The 16,146-nt window shown below is 53.5% G+C and overlaps 1 protein-coding gene across 1 annotated transcript in view; it reads left to right on the forward strand.

Moving 5' to 3' along the window:
* The window catches only part of GALNT9 (polypeptide N-acetylgalactosaminyltransferase 9), a gene marked incomplete at its 5' end in the record, with an annotated part of 94,215 nt that overhangs the window by 48,755 nt on the left and 29,314 nt on the right, over positions 1-16,146 (forward strand). The window contains 2 exons of the mRNA XM_082640619.1: positions 1,155-1,352; positions 8,896-9,013. Of these exons, the coding sequence (XP_082496745.1) occupies positions 1,155-1,352; positions 8,896-9,013 (316 nt within the window). The remainder of the gene's footprint in view (positions 1-1,154; positions 1,353-8,895; positions 9,014-16,146) is intronic.

Consider the following 16,146-nt stretch of genomic DNA (forward strand, 5'->3'; position numbering starts at 1 on the left):
GCCTGAGCTTGGCCCCCTGTCCCCCTGCAGCGTTCGTCTCTCTGGCTGCCCCGTCAGTGCCCTGCTCACAACCACGTTGAACTCTAGCTCGGTGACAGGCCCTCGGGCAGCATCTCATCCTTGCGGTAGACAAGGCCGTCTCTGGGGTCAAGCTGCACCTGCTCGCCTCTTGGACTCCTGCAAGGAGAATCCGCAACCGATAGCCCATGGCCTCTGGTCCCTCTCCTCTCCGGCTTCGTTGCCTCCACTGCCCCCACCTCTCCACTCCAGGCCCCTGGCCCGCTCCCCGAGTGCACCAGCACATCCCAGGGGCTCAGCGCTGGCTGCTCCCTCTGCGTGGAGCACCGCCCCCCCCCCTGCCCACAGCTCTCCCAACCACCTGCTACTTCCTACACCTCCTTCTGGTCACCACCCAGGCCAACTTACACCAGGCACCCCGTTTAAAAGTGCAATTCCAAATCACCCTTACTTGCTGTCTTTTTCCACCACAACAGCTAGCACCTCCTAATGTATTATATCATTTATTTATAGATTCTTGTCTGTCCCCTGACCCCCACCCAGTCAGGGCCACCACATACTGCTGTGTAGGCTGTGCACTGCACAACAGCCCCTGGTAGCCTTTCCGTCCCTTCAGTGTGTCCTAAGTTCCCTGAGGCATGGATTTTTTTTCTTTTCTAGTTCGTGAATGTACTCCGGTGTGTTAAAGCAGGGTGTGGCACATAACAGGTCCTCAATTCATGCTTGTAAATGAACGTATGGCCACCCGTGCAGGGAAGGAGGGCCGGGAAGTGGGCTGCGCTGGACGGGGAGGCCGAGCTGTGGAGGGACAGACCGAGCTGACCCACAGGGCCTCTGGAGCCAGGACGGCCCCGTAGAGATTGGGCCCAATCCGTGTGCCCATAGCCCTGGTGTCCATCAGTCCTCAGCCACGGGCTGCCCCGGGAAGGGCGAGACCTCGGCAGGCGGCTCTGCAGCCCAGGTGACCCCGGGCCTTCCAGAGGTGGAGCCCTTGGATCTGCCGTCCGCAGGCGCCATCAGACCCTGGTGTGGCCACCTCCCTGGAGGAGGCCTGGCTCCGGCCCCCCCACCTGGGGGAATGGGGCGGGGGGTCCTGGCATCCATGCCTTTCCACATGGACATGCACCGCCCCGCAGGGCCGAGCCCGCCCTCTCGCGGATCCGGGAGGACCGCCGGCGCATCGTCCTGCCGGCCATCGACAACATCAAGTACGACACGTTTGAGGTGCAGCAGTACGCCAGCGCGGCCCACGGCTACAACTGGGGCCTCTGGTGCATGTACATCATCCCGCCCCAGGACTGGCTGGACCGCGGTGACGAGGCAGCGCCCATCAGGTGAGCCGACCCCCGAGGCCCCTGGGGCAGGGCCTGCCCTGGAAGGAGCCAGGACAGCGTGAGGTGGCGGTGGGGCAGGGCTGCCGCGGGGGGGCTCGGGGGCTGGAGGGACGGGGGTGCTCCTCTGCAGAAAGCCAGGGCCTGGCGCCATGTGGGGAAGTACATGTCGTGGCATGCAGCGTCTGCCCAGATGTGCAGAGGGACATGGGGGTGTGATGGGGAAACTTGGGAGTGGCTCCAGTTTGTGACCTGAGAGATGATGGGGTCGGGCGGGGGCAGGGGAGAGGGAGGGAGACAGACAGACAGACAGACAGAGCTAACACCCAAAGAGAAAGAGCCAGTAAAGAGACTGAGAAAAGGAACACAGACATGGAGAGAGCAGAACAGGGGACTCGCCAAGGAAAGTGAGAGGGAACAAGAAAGAGAGATGCACAGAGGGAGAGAGAGTCAGGGTAGGGGGCAGGGAGACCAAGAGACAAAACCGGGGAGGCGTCATGGAGTGGAGAGGACGAGAGACGCAGAGAGGGAGACAGGGAGGGAAAGGAGACAGAGACCTAGAGAGAACGAGGGAGAGACAGACACACAGACAGACAGAGGCAGAGACAGCGCCACAAGGGTCAAAAACACGAGCTGGGGAGCGGGGCAGAGACCTGGAGGCCACAGATGCTGTGTGTGTGCTACGGAGACCCCAGGCATTTCCGCAGACCCCAGAGACTGGCCTGCAAAGCATTTATTCTGTTTTGAATCGGGTCCCAAACATGAAAACGGAGAGATTGTCACATGTTAAAAATTCACAACCCAGGGACTTTCCTTGTGGTGCAGTGGTTAAGACTCCGCGCTCCCAATGCAGGGGGCCCAAGTTCGATCCCTAATCTGGGAACTAGATCCCACATGCATGCCACAACGAAGAGTTTGCATGCCACAACTAAGGAGCCCGCCTGCTGCAACTAAGACCCGGCACAACCAAATAAATAAATAAATAAATAAAATATTAAAAAATAATACACAACCCAGGGCTTCCCTGGTGGCACAGTGGTTGGGGATCCACCTGCCAATTCAGGGGACACGGGTTCAAGCCCTGGTCCAGGAAGATCCCACATGCTGCAGAGCAATGAAGCCCGTGCGCCACAACTACTGAGCCTGCGTTCTAGAGCCCACGTGCCACAACTACTGAGCCCGCATGCCACAACTACTGAAGCCCATATGCCTAGAGCCCGTGCTCCGCAACAAGAGAAGCCACTGCAGTGAGAAGCCCGTGCACCACAACGAACAGTAGCCCCCGCTCGCCGCAACTAGAGAAGAAAGCCCGTGTGCAGCAGTGAAGACCTAATGTAGCCACAAATAAATAAATAAAATAAATTAGAAAAAAAACTCAGCCCAGCATCTTTATAAAAATGGGAAGGTGCACATTCTCACAAGGCAGCAGTCCCTGGGGCTGAGAAGCAGTCCCCTGTCTAAACAGGGTGGTGGTCTCCAGTTCCCGAAATCCCCACCACTCCCCATTGTCTCCCTGATGCTCTGCCTTCCTGCCTGTGCTGTCGTTTCTTGCACCTGGCTTGCTTTGTTTGTTTCCATCACCGACTGAGCTTCTGTAGTTTGCAGCCTTTCCTTCCACTTCCCTAGTCTGCTGAGCCCCTGGGAAATCTATGTTTCAAAATCTAGTGGGGCTACCACTTCCTCCTGGGGGCCCAGCAGGATGGAGGTATTTTTTTCCTGGAGTGAATATGCATCTGCAGGATCTGTTGACACCTTGGAGCCTTGACCAGGTCTCCCCCTGTAGAGGTTTGGATTTTAGGGCCTCGGGCTGGGACCCCTCCTGCCTCATCTGTACAAACTGATGTGTCCCTGCTGAAACAAGCCACTCTGCCCGCAAGTGACCGAGACCATCCCTCACTGCGCCTTTGATAGCTCTCTCTTCCCCTAGGAGTGTCTTACGGGGGCTTCCGGGCACCTACCCTCCATTAGCAAAGAGCCATCCAGCGAGAAATTGTCTCAGAGCAGCCTGGATGCCCCGAGCTGCAGGAAGGATGCTCTGGCCAGATTGTGTGTTGTTTCAAACTTTGGTCCTTATTAGTATTACCTGGAGAGCATTTGAAAACCCTGATGCCCAAAACCCAAATAAAAAATGGGCAAAGGCCTTGAACAGATACTGCACACAGGAAGGTAGACAAAATGCGAACACACTCATAGAAAAACGCCCACCACGGAGTCGCACAGTGTCCCAGTGAGGGGCCCTGCACGCCTGCTAGAATGGACAGACAGACCGGTGGCAGCGGGGTCTGGTGACACGGAGTAGTCGGAACGCTCAGCACGGCCGGTGGGAGGAGGCGTCGGCAAGGCCACTTTGTAAAACTGGCAGCTTCTCAAAGAGGTAAAAACACTTCCTGTATGACCAGCTGCTCTACCCCAGGTGTCTTCCCAAAAGAAATGAAAACACACGTCTACAAAAGACGGCTGCGAATGTTTGTGGTGGCAGCTTTATTCACAATAGTCCCGAATTGGACCCAAATGTCCACCAACAGGTGACTAGATAAACGAAGCATAACCTGTCTATGTAACGGGAGACTTCTCAGAACTAAAAGGGAATAAATCTTTTTCTCAAAGCCCTGCCTGTGATGCTTCAGGACGGCCCCCAGACCCCCGGCCCCTCTTCCTGGGGAGAGCAGAAGTCACTCTGAATCCCATCTCAGTGTGCACGGCACCCAGGGAGCCGAGAGTGGCGTAACCACATCCTTCAAGCTCTAGAAAAGGCCGCCTCTGAGTTACAGTGTGTTGCCTTGATTGTACCGTGTATGTTTTGAAATTGGAACCAATGTTTACACTTAAGAGATTTCACATGAAATTGATATCTACTCTCTGAAACGTAGAAGATTCTGGAAAGCCCAGGCCCCCATTCCTACCTGGTGACGATCCACTGGAGCTACCGATCCCCCGGGAGGGGCAGCGCCACAGTCCCCACCGCTCCCAGCAGCCTGCTCCACTCGCCCCGCGAGCTGGAGGGTCAGGAGGAACAGGACTCCAGGGGCAGCCTCGAGGTCCTTTGCTTCCAACGTTGTTATCCAGAGGACGGCCCTACTCTCCCCCTTCTCAGGGAAGGGTCTTCACACAACCTCCCCGCAGCAGCAGACCCCTCGGGAGAAGCCCTGGCACCCCAGTGCCTGCAGAAAAGGCTCCCGGCCACCCTCTGATGGAGCCCCTCACCCTGCGCATCCTGAGACCCTGACCCCAGGCTGGGAAACTGCATCCCCGGGGACAGCGCAGGCCTGGAAGGGTCTCTCCTGAAAACCGCCCTGGGATTTCTCGTTTCCCTCGGACCTGGGCGCGGAGCCGCCGCCCTTTTCCTGAAGGAAGCAGCTCGCACACCCACCCTGGAGCCCAGGTGGGAAATTAGCCCCGGAGAGGCTGGCGTGTGAAGATTTCCTTTAGGAAATTTCCCTACCATTCATTATCCTTGAAGCTCAAGGAAGAAAAAGGAGTGAAAAGAAGGCTTGGATTGCTGGAGGGAAGTACCTCAGTCTTGACAGAAGGAGAAAGACGGCTTCCCCTGCACGTGGAAAGGAGTGAGGGGCCCGCAGGCCTGGCGTGGGCCCAGGGGTCCTGCATGCTGGGGGCGGCTGGCCGCACGCGCAAACGCCGTCACTGAAATGGAGCTGCTTCCCGGGTCTGAAGAGGTCGAAACGGGACCCGTGACCAGTGGCGTGTTTGTCCCCGTCTCCACATGGCTCTGAACTGCTTGCAGGGTGCGGGTGCGGAGCATCTTGGCTGCGCCGTATGGACCCCCGCCTCGGGGAGGGCAGTGCAGCCCCTTGGCGCACGCGGCTCACGTCTTCCAGGGGCCGTGGAGCTCGTGTGAGGGTTTGCACCCCGTCCCCCGCAGGGGAGTCCAGATCCGGGCCAGTGTGTCTGGTGGACGCGGAGGGACCGTGGGTGTAAGTCGGCTACCAGTGGGGCCAGAGGAGCCCGGAGGAAAGGGGGACGCTCTGGGGGTGGCAGAGGGGCCCCTCCCAGCACCCAGTCCCCCCACCAAGCCGGGGAGCGTGGAACGAGCCCCCAAGTAACACACGCACACTCACACACACATGCGCAAACTCACACACAGATGCACACACGTGCATAGAGACGCACACACAGGTACAAATGCAAGCACACAGACACATGTACACACTCACACACACAAAACCACACATAGACCCGCCCACCCAGACACACACGCACACACACACACACACATACGCGCAAGACCACACATAGACCCGCATGCACACACACATTCACACATAATTGCTTCTCCGGTCACGGTGGTAGGATAGTGACATTTTCCTGCTGACTTGTCACTTACCCTCTCCTGAGCCGTCACTTCCCGTGGTGTTGGGGGTCTTGGTAAGCACCTCGCCTGCTGGGTAAGTAACAGTCCATCAAAGGGATGGCTCGAAATTCATTCGACTGTCTACACTGATGGACTGTAAGTTGATTTCCCTTTGGCCACTATAACTCACGCTGCAGTGCACAGCTTTGTGCGAATAGCTTTTGGATTAGTCTCCTAGGATAAATGCCAGCTGTGGAATCAGGGCATAAAATAATAACAGCAAACGGTTCCCAGGCTCCAGACACTCCTCTATGCAGTTTTCATGTGCACAGCAGCCTGTGGAGGAGGCACCATCCTGCCATGTTATGGGTGGGGAAGCCGAGCCCAGAGAAGCTGAGTGACTTGCCCGAGGTCACACAGCCGGTGCGCACCGAGCCGGGTCATCGTTGCATCACTGCACAGGTATTGCTGGCTCTCTATTCATAGCTTTGGACTTTTCCAAGGCAGTTGAGCCACAACCCACACCAGTCTCTCCACAAACTCGCCACCAGTGTGTGTGACCCCTGCACCCGGTGTGGCAGCGAGTCTGCAAGATTCTGCACACACCTTCCCTGTGCTTGTGCTGCTTGCCTGGCCGTGCCCTGCCTGCGAGCACGTGTTCTTCCTCAAGACGCCAAGAGCAGATGACTCTCTTGTCCCTTGTCACTCTCCTGAAGGCTGAAGGACCCATTTGTGATCTTAATTCTATCCGCTCCCATTTACACAGAACTCCGGAATTCCACGGACTCGAGGACGTGTATTGTCTATGTGTGGGTGTCTGGGTGTGTCTCTGTGTGTGTTCACTGCAGGCGTGGGTCTGTGCTTATGTGTGCGGGGGGTGCACATGTGTGTTTCTCTGGGTGTTATGTGTGCGTATATATGTGTGTCTGCATGTACCTGTGTGCATCTGGGTGTGTACGTGTAGGTCTGTGTATCTGTGGGTACATTTGTGGGACCATGTACGTGTATTACATGTGTCTGTATATCTGTACCTCTGTTTGTTGGGTGTGTGTCTGGCCTTGTAGGCGGTGTGTTGCGTGTGTGTCTACATGTGTCCGTGTACCCGTGTGTGCCTGTATGTATGTTGCATGTGTGTATTTGTGCATGCATGCGTGTGTGTTGTGTGCATCCATGCATCTGTGTGTATCCCCATGTCTGTTGCCTTTACAAGGCAGGAGCCCAGGTGAGGACCCTTTGCAGAGATGCTGCTTGCTATATCCCGGCATGCTGCACGTCAGCCCCGATATAAGGATGACCCCAGGACGACAAGTCTCCCCCTGCCTGGCCAAACCTGAGAACCCCTCCGCCCTGGCTGTTTTCTGTAAACACAGCAAGAAGTTCTCATGCAAATAAATTCAGTGCCAGCTGATTCTGCTTCCATCGCCTTCTGAGTTTAAGTTTATTTTGGAACTCTGAGCAGTAATAAAAAAATTATTGCTAGCTACAACAGACTTGGCAGGGATTTGGTAGTTATTCACCAGAGATCACCTGAGATTTTTGTGTCGTTAAGAAAATGAGAGAAATATCTCTCTTCGCTGGTGAACTATAACTTAAACCGTCAAACGCTTGCTATTACACATCACAGATGACATTAAAATTTCATTGCTGTTAGATTTGTGGCTCAAATGTCATGACTGAACAAATTGGATCTTTTTACAAATAAAAGGATAATCGCCTTTTAATGCCTCTGTTATTCTTGGACAACTTATGGGCCTTTGCTTCTGATGTCCTAGTCACATTTAAAAGAAATGCTTCTTTTAAATTGTGATTGAGAACAATTTATCATGGCGTTTTCATGAGTGACTTCATACCTGTGGGAGCAGCGGGAGGGCACAGTGGGGGAAACAGAGCAGGAAACAGCCTTAGCCTTCAGCCTTGCTAGGACCACAGGGGCCTTCGGGGACAATGGGGAGCCTTTTTAAAAAATATATATTTGTTCTATTTATTTATTTTTGGCTGCATTGGATCTTCTTTGCGGTGCGCGGGCTTCTCACTGCGGTGGCTTCTCTTGTTGCAGAGCACAGGCTGTAGGCACGCGGACTTCAGTAGTTGTGGCTCGCGGGCTCTAGAGCGCAGGCTCAGTAGTTGTGGCGCGCGGGCTTAGTTGCTCCGTGGCAAGTGGGATCTTCCCTGAGCAGGGATCGAACCCTTGTCCCCTGCATTGGCAGGCAGATTCTTAACCACTGCGCCACCAGGGAAGCCCCAGTGGGGAGCCTTTACTAGTCCTCTCAGAGCTCGGAAGAAACTAAGCCCTCAGCCTACAAGGGAGGTGTCTTTGTTTTGAGGGAAACACGTCCTTCAAAAGCTTGGAAGGTCCTGCTTTCTTACAAAACAGAGACTATGCCTACTTCTTGCTAGCAAGATATTTTTCCTTTCTCTTTCCTTTCTCTTTTTTATCCCCTCCAACTAATAGGCACTCAGTATATCCTGCATTCATGATGTGAATGTATCAGGAATGAATGAATGAGCCAGCAAATGTGCAGGTCTATTCACAGGGACACCGTCCACTTTTCTCTGCCACTCTGTCTCACCCTGTCCTGCTTTGACCACCGCTGCTCCATGAGACCCGTGCAGGTCTCAACACTGATAGATTGTTCATGCATTTTAGAAAAAACTATAACCAGCACATTGACACATGATTTCACAGGTACAATGACTTGGGACAAGGCAAGATTTACTGGCATTTTAAATATATGTAGCTGTAGATAGATTTGTTACAGGGATAATAGTACCGTTGGCAGTCTTTTGCAGACCGCTGCACAGGTTGTGTACTGCACAACTTCCAGGTGTGTCATTCAGAGAGAGTCCGATATTGAGGAGGTTCCGTAGAGCTGAGCAGTGCACAGCCTTGTGCAACTGCCCATTACAGCCCTGACTCCTGAAACGCAGATAAAATAACGAAGGAGGTAGGCAAGTGACCGATCATCAGGGCAACTAAACAACTCAGATTAAACAGATTTTTAAAAATTCACACTAAGTTGCCTGAATTGAACACTGGTTTCTGTCATCTCTGATGCAAAGACAAGTCCTAGGCAACCCTGCCTGTGTCCCAAGCCCTGGGCACAGTGACCAAGCGGAGGTGAGGAGCGCAGGGCTGAGGTGTGAGGACTTGGAAAGCGGATGGTGAGCCCACCCGGGCTGTGGGGACCCGGGGCCGCACACCAGCAGCCGGCTCACGCACCGTCCGCTTCCCTCCAGGACCCCGGCCATGATTGGCTGCTCCTTCGTGGTGGACCGGGAGTACTTCGGGGACATCGGCCTGCTGGACCCGGGCATGGAGGTGTACGGTGGGGAGAACATCGAGCTGGGCATGAGGGTAAGTGTCACTGCCTGGACACCGAGGCCTCTTGAGGGGACCGTCTGCCGAGCAGACCTCTTGGCCTGGTTGTTCCGTGAGCTGCGTGTTACCAGTAAGGGGGACGTAAGGCCCCAAAACTTAGGTTAATGTAAGAAACCTCGATGGCAACGGGACTGGGAAACTTTATGAATATGGAAACAAGAGATTGTGTTTTGGATGTGACTTTACATCTCAAGCCACGCGTTCTGTTGCGTTACACTAACGTGGGGGCTGGTGGGGGGGGTTGGAAATTGTAAAAGCTGGTCCTCGGCTTGGGGAGTTTGCGTGATGACAACGAGGAGACCCACCCTGTTTTGTGGGCTTGTCTTGGTGGATGTGTGTAAAGCAGGGTGCAGATGGGGGTTGTGAGCATCCGAATTCCCCACGGCTGCTCCTGGGGGGGCAGCTTGTAGAGAAGGCTCCAGAGAGGACGTTTTCTCCTAGGAATTTTATGATTCCAGGCCTTATGCTCAAATCTTTAGTCCATTTTGAGTTAATTTTTCTGTATGGTGTAAATAGTGGTCCAGTTTTACTCTTTTGCATGGAGCTGTCCAGTTTTCCTAGCACCATTTATTGAGGAGACTATCTTTTCCTCGTTGTATATTCTTGGCTCCTTTGTTGTAAATTAACTGACAATGTGTGCATGGGTTTATTTCTGGGTTCTGTATTCTGTTCCTTTGATCTATGGAATGTTTTTATGCCAGTGCCATATGTTTTGATTCTTATAGCTTTGTAATGTAGTTTGAAATCAGGGAGTGTGATGCCTCCAGCTTTGTTCTTCTTTCTCAAGATTGCTCTGGGGTCTTTGTGGTTCCATACAAATTATAGGATTGGTTGTTCTATTTCTGAGGAAAAATGTCATTGGCATTTTGATAGGGATGTACTCAATCTGTAGATTGCTTTGGGTAGTACGGTCATTTTAACAACATTTTTCCAATCCGTGAGCATGGATACTTTTCCATTTATTTGTGTCTTCTTCAACTTCTTTCATCAATGTCTTGTAGTTTTCAGTGTGCAGGCCTTTCACCGCCTTGGTTCAGTGTATTCTTAGGATAAAATCAGGTTGGGTTCGGAGCCCAGTCAAAGGCTAGTATCCTGGGTTCTGTTCACGGCTCAGAGGAGCGGTCACAGCATGATTAACGTGACGTGACACAGCCCATCTGGAGAGGGATGGGCAGGGCTTTCAAGGACAGTGGACCTGGGGTGCCAAAGGACCCTGCTTCCAGGAGAGTTCGGGTTTGAGCCCTCAGCACCAGGTCGTGGGTTACGACCAGGTCACCAGGTCACCAATTCCTTGCCCTTCACGCGCAAGTGCTCCTTCTGAGGTGCCGTGACCCCGCTCCACACAGAATGCTCAGAGGCCCAGGATGGGGAAGCAGCTTAGCCATTGGTACTAGGGGCCGGAACGCAGACCCACCCTAGCTCAAGCCTAACTAACCAGCTGGTTAGCTGTCTCTGCCCAGTGGAGACACCAGAGTCCCCAAATCAAAGAGTTTTTGACACTGGATCTGTTAGCCTTGACAGAGTGCAGTCACCTGGGAGGCCTAAAGCCACGGCTCCCTCCTCTTACTGCACTGAGGCTGGAGTCTGAAGTCTCCGGGGCTGCGCCCCCTGGGGGCTCCCAGGGAGGGTCCTTCCTGCCTCTCCCAGCTCCCGGTATTTGCTGTGAACACTGGTGCTTGTAGAGGCGACCCTCCAATCACATGGCCGTCTTCTCCCTGTGTCTTTACGTCCCCTCCCCCTGCGTGTGCTCCCCGTTAGAAGGACACCAGTCACACTGGATTAGGGCCCACCTGGATGACCTTGTTTTAACCTGATTACCCCTTTATTTTTTTTAAAGAAACACTGTTTTAAGTTTTCTCTCTCTTTTTTTTTAGGCCTATTTTTTAAAAATAAATTTGTTTATTTATTTATTTATTTATATTTTGGCTGCATTGGGTCTTTGTTGCTGTGCGCGGGCTTTCTCTAGTTGCAGCGAGCAGGGGCTACTCTTCGTTGCGGTGCACGGGCTTCTCATTGCGGTGGCTTCTCTTTGTTGTGGAGCACGGGCTCTAGGTGTGCGGGCTTCAGTAGTTGTGGCTCACAGGCTCTAGTTGCCCGGGCTTCAGTAGTTGTGGCGCACAGGCTTAGTTGCTTTATGGCATGTGGGATCTTTCTGGACCAGGGATCGAACCTGTGTCCCCTGCATTGGCAGGCACAATCTTAACCACTGCGCTACCAGGGAAGTCCCTGATTATTCTTAATTATCAACATGGCCAGTACGAAGAGCGTCCCATCCAGGGGCAGAGTAACTTAGGCAGCTGTTGGTGCCCCAGTTGGTGAGGCCCTCTCTCCAGGGGAAGCTGACTGAGCTTGGTCATGGGTCCAAACTGTGAAACAAGGCAACTCCAACGGCCTGGAAATGACGGGTGGCCCACGGGGCTCTGGCTGTGTGGGAGCGAGGCTGCCAGCAGCTGGGAAGCCAGAGCCGGAGGTCAGGGATGTGAACCCCACGCTGTCACCTCTGACCTCACTCCCGTGCCCTCCTGCCCCTCTTCAGAGAGACCAAGACTCAGGGTTTGGGGACAGCCAGTGAACTGACCAAGTCCTGCAGCAGCAGATGGGCCATGAGCTGCCCACCCACCAGCAACCAAGCCTGAGGTTCAGAGCTGTTTCTGGATTTAAAACAAGAGGAAGCCAGTGTGTGCAGTGACTTCCCAATTTTTAGGACATTTTATGGGAAAAGAATCACAATTAGCCATGACGCTGAGTCCTGATGATACCGACCAGGGTTCTTGACCTTCCCCAATCAATAGAAATTGGTCTGAGGCCAGACAAGAAATTCAGGCAAGGCTTTACTGGGGCCCCTGCTGCAGCGGGGCGGTGTGGGTGGGTGGGGAAAGAACAAACAACAGCTTCCCTTGCTTGCCTGCTCCCTGAGGGGGTGCCAGCTGGTTCCTTACACGGGGTGAGGGTAGGGGTGTGTTCAGGGGTCGGGCTGGAGGCGTGGCTCAGGTGGTCTGCCCACCGCTTAGGTGGTGTTGAGTGCAGGGGGCATGTGCGGTGCCCTGCTTTGGCTCCCAACACCCTGATTTTGCTCCTGGCTCTTCAGAAGTGACAGTTGGGTTTTACTTGGTCTTTTTGTATCTTTTGTCCAGAATTTGCCACAGCTGCACATGCGTGCATTTATTTTTAGTCCCGTATAGTTTCTTTGTATTTATTGCTGGAGGAGACGTGTGTCCAGGTGCAAGCACTGCAGCAAAGGGGCCCAGGTTCCAGGTCCCAGCCTGTCTCACTGAGGCCCCAGGATGCTGTGACAGCCGCTCCACCACTCAGAGCGCTGAGCAGAGCACGTTCACAGGCAGAGCAGGAGGAGCCAGGAGACCTACCAGAAGGGTGAGGCAGGTCTCTGGGCCTGGTTCTCAGACTCCAGCTGCACCACAATCCCTTAGAGGCTCCTTAAAATAGATCACTGGGCCCCAACCCAGAGACGTGGATTCAGTACGGCAGGGTGGAGCCCAGGAATCTTTTTTTAAAAATTCATTTATTTATTTATTTTTGGCTGCGTTGGGTGTTCATTGCTGCGTGCGGGCTTTCTCTAGTTGCAGTGAGCGGAGGCCCCTCTTCGTTGCCGTGTGCAGGCCTCTCATTGTGGTGGCTTCTCTTGTTGCGGAGCACGGGCACTAGGTGCACAGGCTTCAGTAGTTGTGGCACGCGGGCTCGGTAGTTGTGGCTTATGGGCTTTAGAGCGCAGGCTCAGTAGTTGTGGCACATGGGCTTAGTTGCTCTGTGTCATGTGGGATCTTCCCGGGCCAGGGCTCGAACCCGTGTCCCCTGCATTGGCAGGCGGATTCTCAACCACTGCGCCACTAGGGAAGCCCAGCCAGGAATCTTAATTTCCAACAAATTCCCAAGGGTCACTGACTCTGCTGGTCCAGGGAACCCACTTTGAGAACCAGCCTCCGCCCAGCCACCACTCCGAGGACCGTAAGCCAGCCACGCTTGCTCTGCACAGGGCCTGGAGCATTACTGAGCACTCTGTAAATACCCACGGATGGAGGGGAAGCGGCCAGGGGCCAGGCCTCGGGGTCTCCTGTGGCCGAGCTCTGCTGATGTGGGGCTGAACTCTAATTGGTTTGGGGTCCTTGGGATTTTGTGGTTTTCTTCTGGGGTTTCATTCAGGTTTTTGTTTGTCTGTAGGGACTTAGGTCACAGAAAAGATTATTTAAGGCTAGTTTTTAAAAATTTATATACAGTTTATTGAAGTTACACCTTTCCAAACCTGTTTGCTTTAAGCTTTTAAGTTAAACCTAGAGATCATACTATTGTGGTTGTAAATAAAATAAGAACACTCAGCTTCCCCTTTTCTTTGATTAATGCTTGATTAACTCAGATTGAACAGATTAGATGCTATTAGACAACGATCAGTTCCATTTCTGCCTTAGTTAATTAAATTCCCTTGAACTTTTAAGATGACACTTATAAATGGGGTGTATTTTCTTTTCTCTTTAAGCACCTTGAATGCCTGATATCATTGCAGAAATTCCCCTAAGTGCTTAAAAAACGCTAGTGTGTCTAGTATATTAAACTTATACCAAATCTCAACTTCTCTGAAGCATTTCGGTATTGTTTGCAAATGTTTTAAATTCTCTGACAAGGTCCAATTTTAAATCACAAATTTAGAATCAATCCTCAGTTATACATGTTAAAATGGAATCAGAGGATTAGCCCGGCAGAGTCTTCAGTATGCTGACTTTTCTCAACTGTTTTCGTCATTAAAGACAAATTCTTTCCAATGATTCCTGAACCTGGCAGAAAGTGCCAGTTCTCCGTGTTTGATTGATTCCTGCACCTCTACATTGGATTCTAATCCTTCCCAGTGTTAGAGGATGTCAGCTCGGGAACCACAGTCAGAGTCCCAAGGAAGCTGCAGGGGCCCTGGGGGCTGCCCCTGACCCCTGGCCTGGGTGTGGGTAGCAGGGGGCTCAGTGGACATGCGCCTGGGTGGAGGGACCGCCCTGGGGAGGATGAACCACCACTGGAGACGCAAGGCGCCCACACACGGAGGGGCAGGGGAGAAGCACCCCGACAGACCTCTTGCGCCCGTCTCCTTCCAAACAAACCCAGCTGGGAGCCCGAGGGCAGGTAGAGACCTGCCTGGAAGGGCGACCGGGCCTTGCCAACCCAGCCAGGTGGGCCGGGCCAGGGGTTGTGGGCCATGAGGGCGCGAGGAGGAATTTGAGGGCGGGGACCCCCAGGCGCTTGCAGTGGCTCAAGTGCGGGTCAGTGCAGGGTCAGGCAGAAGCCAGCATGGGGGAACCGACCAGGGAGGGAGAAACAGTGGGTGTGGTCGAGTTGAGAAGACGCCAGGTGTCGGGGGTCTGGACGAGGGCGACAACCACACCCCGCATGCCGGGGGGAGAGAGAAGCGAGGCTGGATGCCACCACCGGCATCCAGGAAGCAGGCTGTGTATGGGGTAAGGTTAGGGTCGGTGTCCATCTGAGACCCTGATCTGTCTGATAAAGAACTCGGTATGGGGGGTGGGGGAGGCACTGCCCTGGGTGTCACCACGTAGGCGCCTGGGAGAGGGCGATGGAGAGACGGGCCAGTCTCCATCCCTGGTGGCACCTGGGTGGGAATATCCTCCTGGAGGATTTTGCAGCATGGGGAATGGGGAAGGAGGTGAGCCTCCACGAAGAAGCATCTCCTGAAGGAGAGGCAGGAGCCTGTTGCCCTGGTAACTAACTGGGGGCATGAGACACCTCACTGGGAAGAGAGGGCACCCTGTGCAGGGGTCGGGGAGACAGAATGGACAGGCGGGGGGGTGACCCGAAGGTAACACGAGCAGTGGCCACGCCCACCACGTACAGTGCGCGTCCCGCACTGAGGGGGCGTCCGGAAGTGGGGTAGGTGCCCAGGGCACATGGGGGACAGCCGAGGCCGCATGGGGGTCACGGGGTGCTCACCGGCGCAGGGGGAGGGCGGAGCTAGGGAAAGCCCCCGGTCCCAGCTGGTGAGGCAGGGAGGGGTCCAGGTGTGGAAGTTCCCTTGCACCCAGCTGTAGCTGGGAGCCCTGAGCTCTGTGAACACACGGTGACTGCGGGTTTGGCTGTTAGACAGCGAGGAAGGGCCAGGATGGTGCTCACCTGGGTGACTTCTAGCCGGTGGTCACAGCGACAAGGGATTGGAAGGCCAGGGGTTATGTTAGAAGGAAGGCAGAAACCCTCCGAGGTGTTGAAGAAGGCACATCCAGCAAAAGGAGGCCCGGCAGCAGGCTCTGTCTGGCCCTGGTGCTTTGACCACAGGCGGGTCCCCAACACCCCTGGCCTGGGTCTCCACTTTGTAAAGGGGGCTCTGGGCTCTGAGCTGGGCAGGGTCCCCCTAGCTGTCGGGGAGGGGTCTTGGATTGGCGTTTCCTGTGGGACATCAGGGGACGTTTGCTGACTGGGGTGAGGCAGGTGTAGGTGTAGATACGGATTAGGCGTGGAAATGGGTATGGATGTAGCTACAGAGGCGTAGATACAGATATCGCTGTAGATCTGGATATAGATATGGATAGACAGGCATGTAGAATCCATACAGATGATAGAGATAGATATGCATATACAGAATCACACACACTTATGTACATTAAGTGTACAGATGTGCGTATATATGTATATATATTTTTAAACTTTTATTTTTTTCAGTTATAGATATATATGCATTCTTTTTTCTATTCTTTTCCATTATGGTTTATCCCAGGATATTGAATATAGTTCCCTGTGCTCTACAGTAGGACATGTTGTTTATCCATCTTATATATAACAGTTTACATCTACTAAACCCAAACTCCCACTCCATCCCTCCCCCACCCCTTTCCCCTTTGGCAACCACAAGTCCATTCTCTTTCATAGTTAGGTTCATTTGTGTCATGTTTTAGACTCCACATGTAACTGATATCATATGGTATTTGTCTTTGTCTGACTTACTTCACTTAGTATGCTAATCTCTAGTTGCATCCATGTTACTGCAGATGGCATTATTTCATTCTTTTTTATGGCTGAGTAGTATTCCATTGTATATATGTACCACATCTCCTTTATCCGTCCATCTGTCAGTGGACATTTAGGTTGCTTCCTTGTCCTGGCTA

The sequence above is a fragment of the Mesoplodon mirus genome (genome assembly GCF_964341445.2).
Source record: "Mesoplodon mirus genome assembly, chromosome: 13".
NCBI classification, from domain to species: domain Eukaryota; kingdom Metazoa; phylum Chordata; class Mammalia; order Artiodactyla; family Ziphiidae; genus Mesoplodon; species Mesoplodon mirus.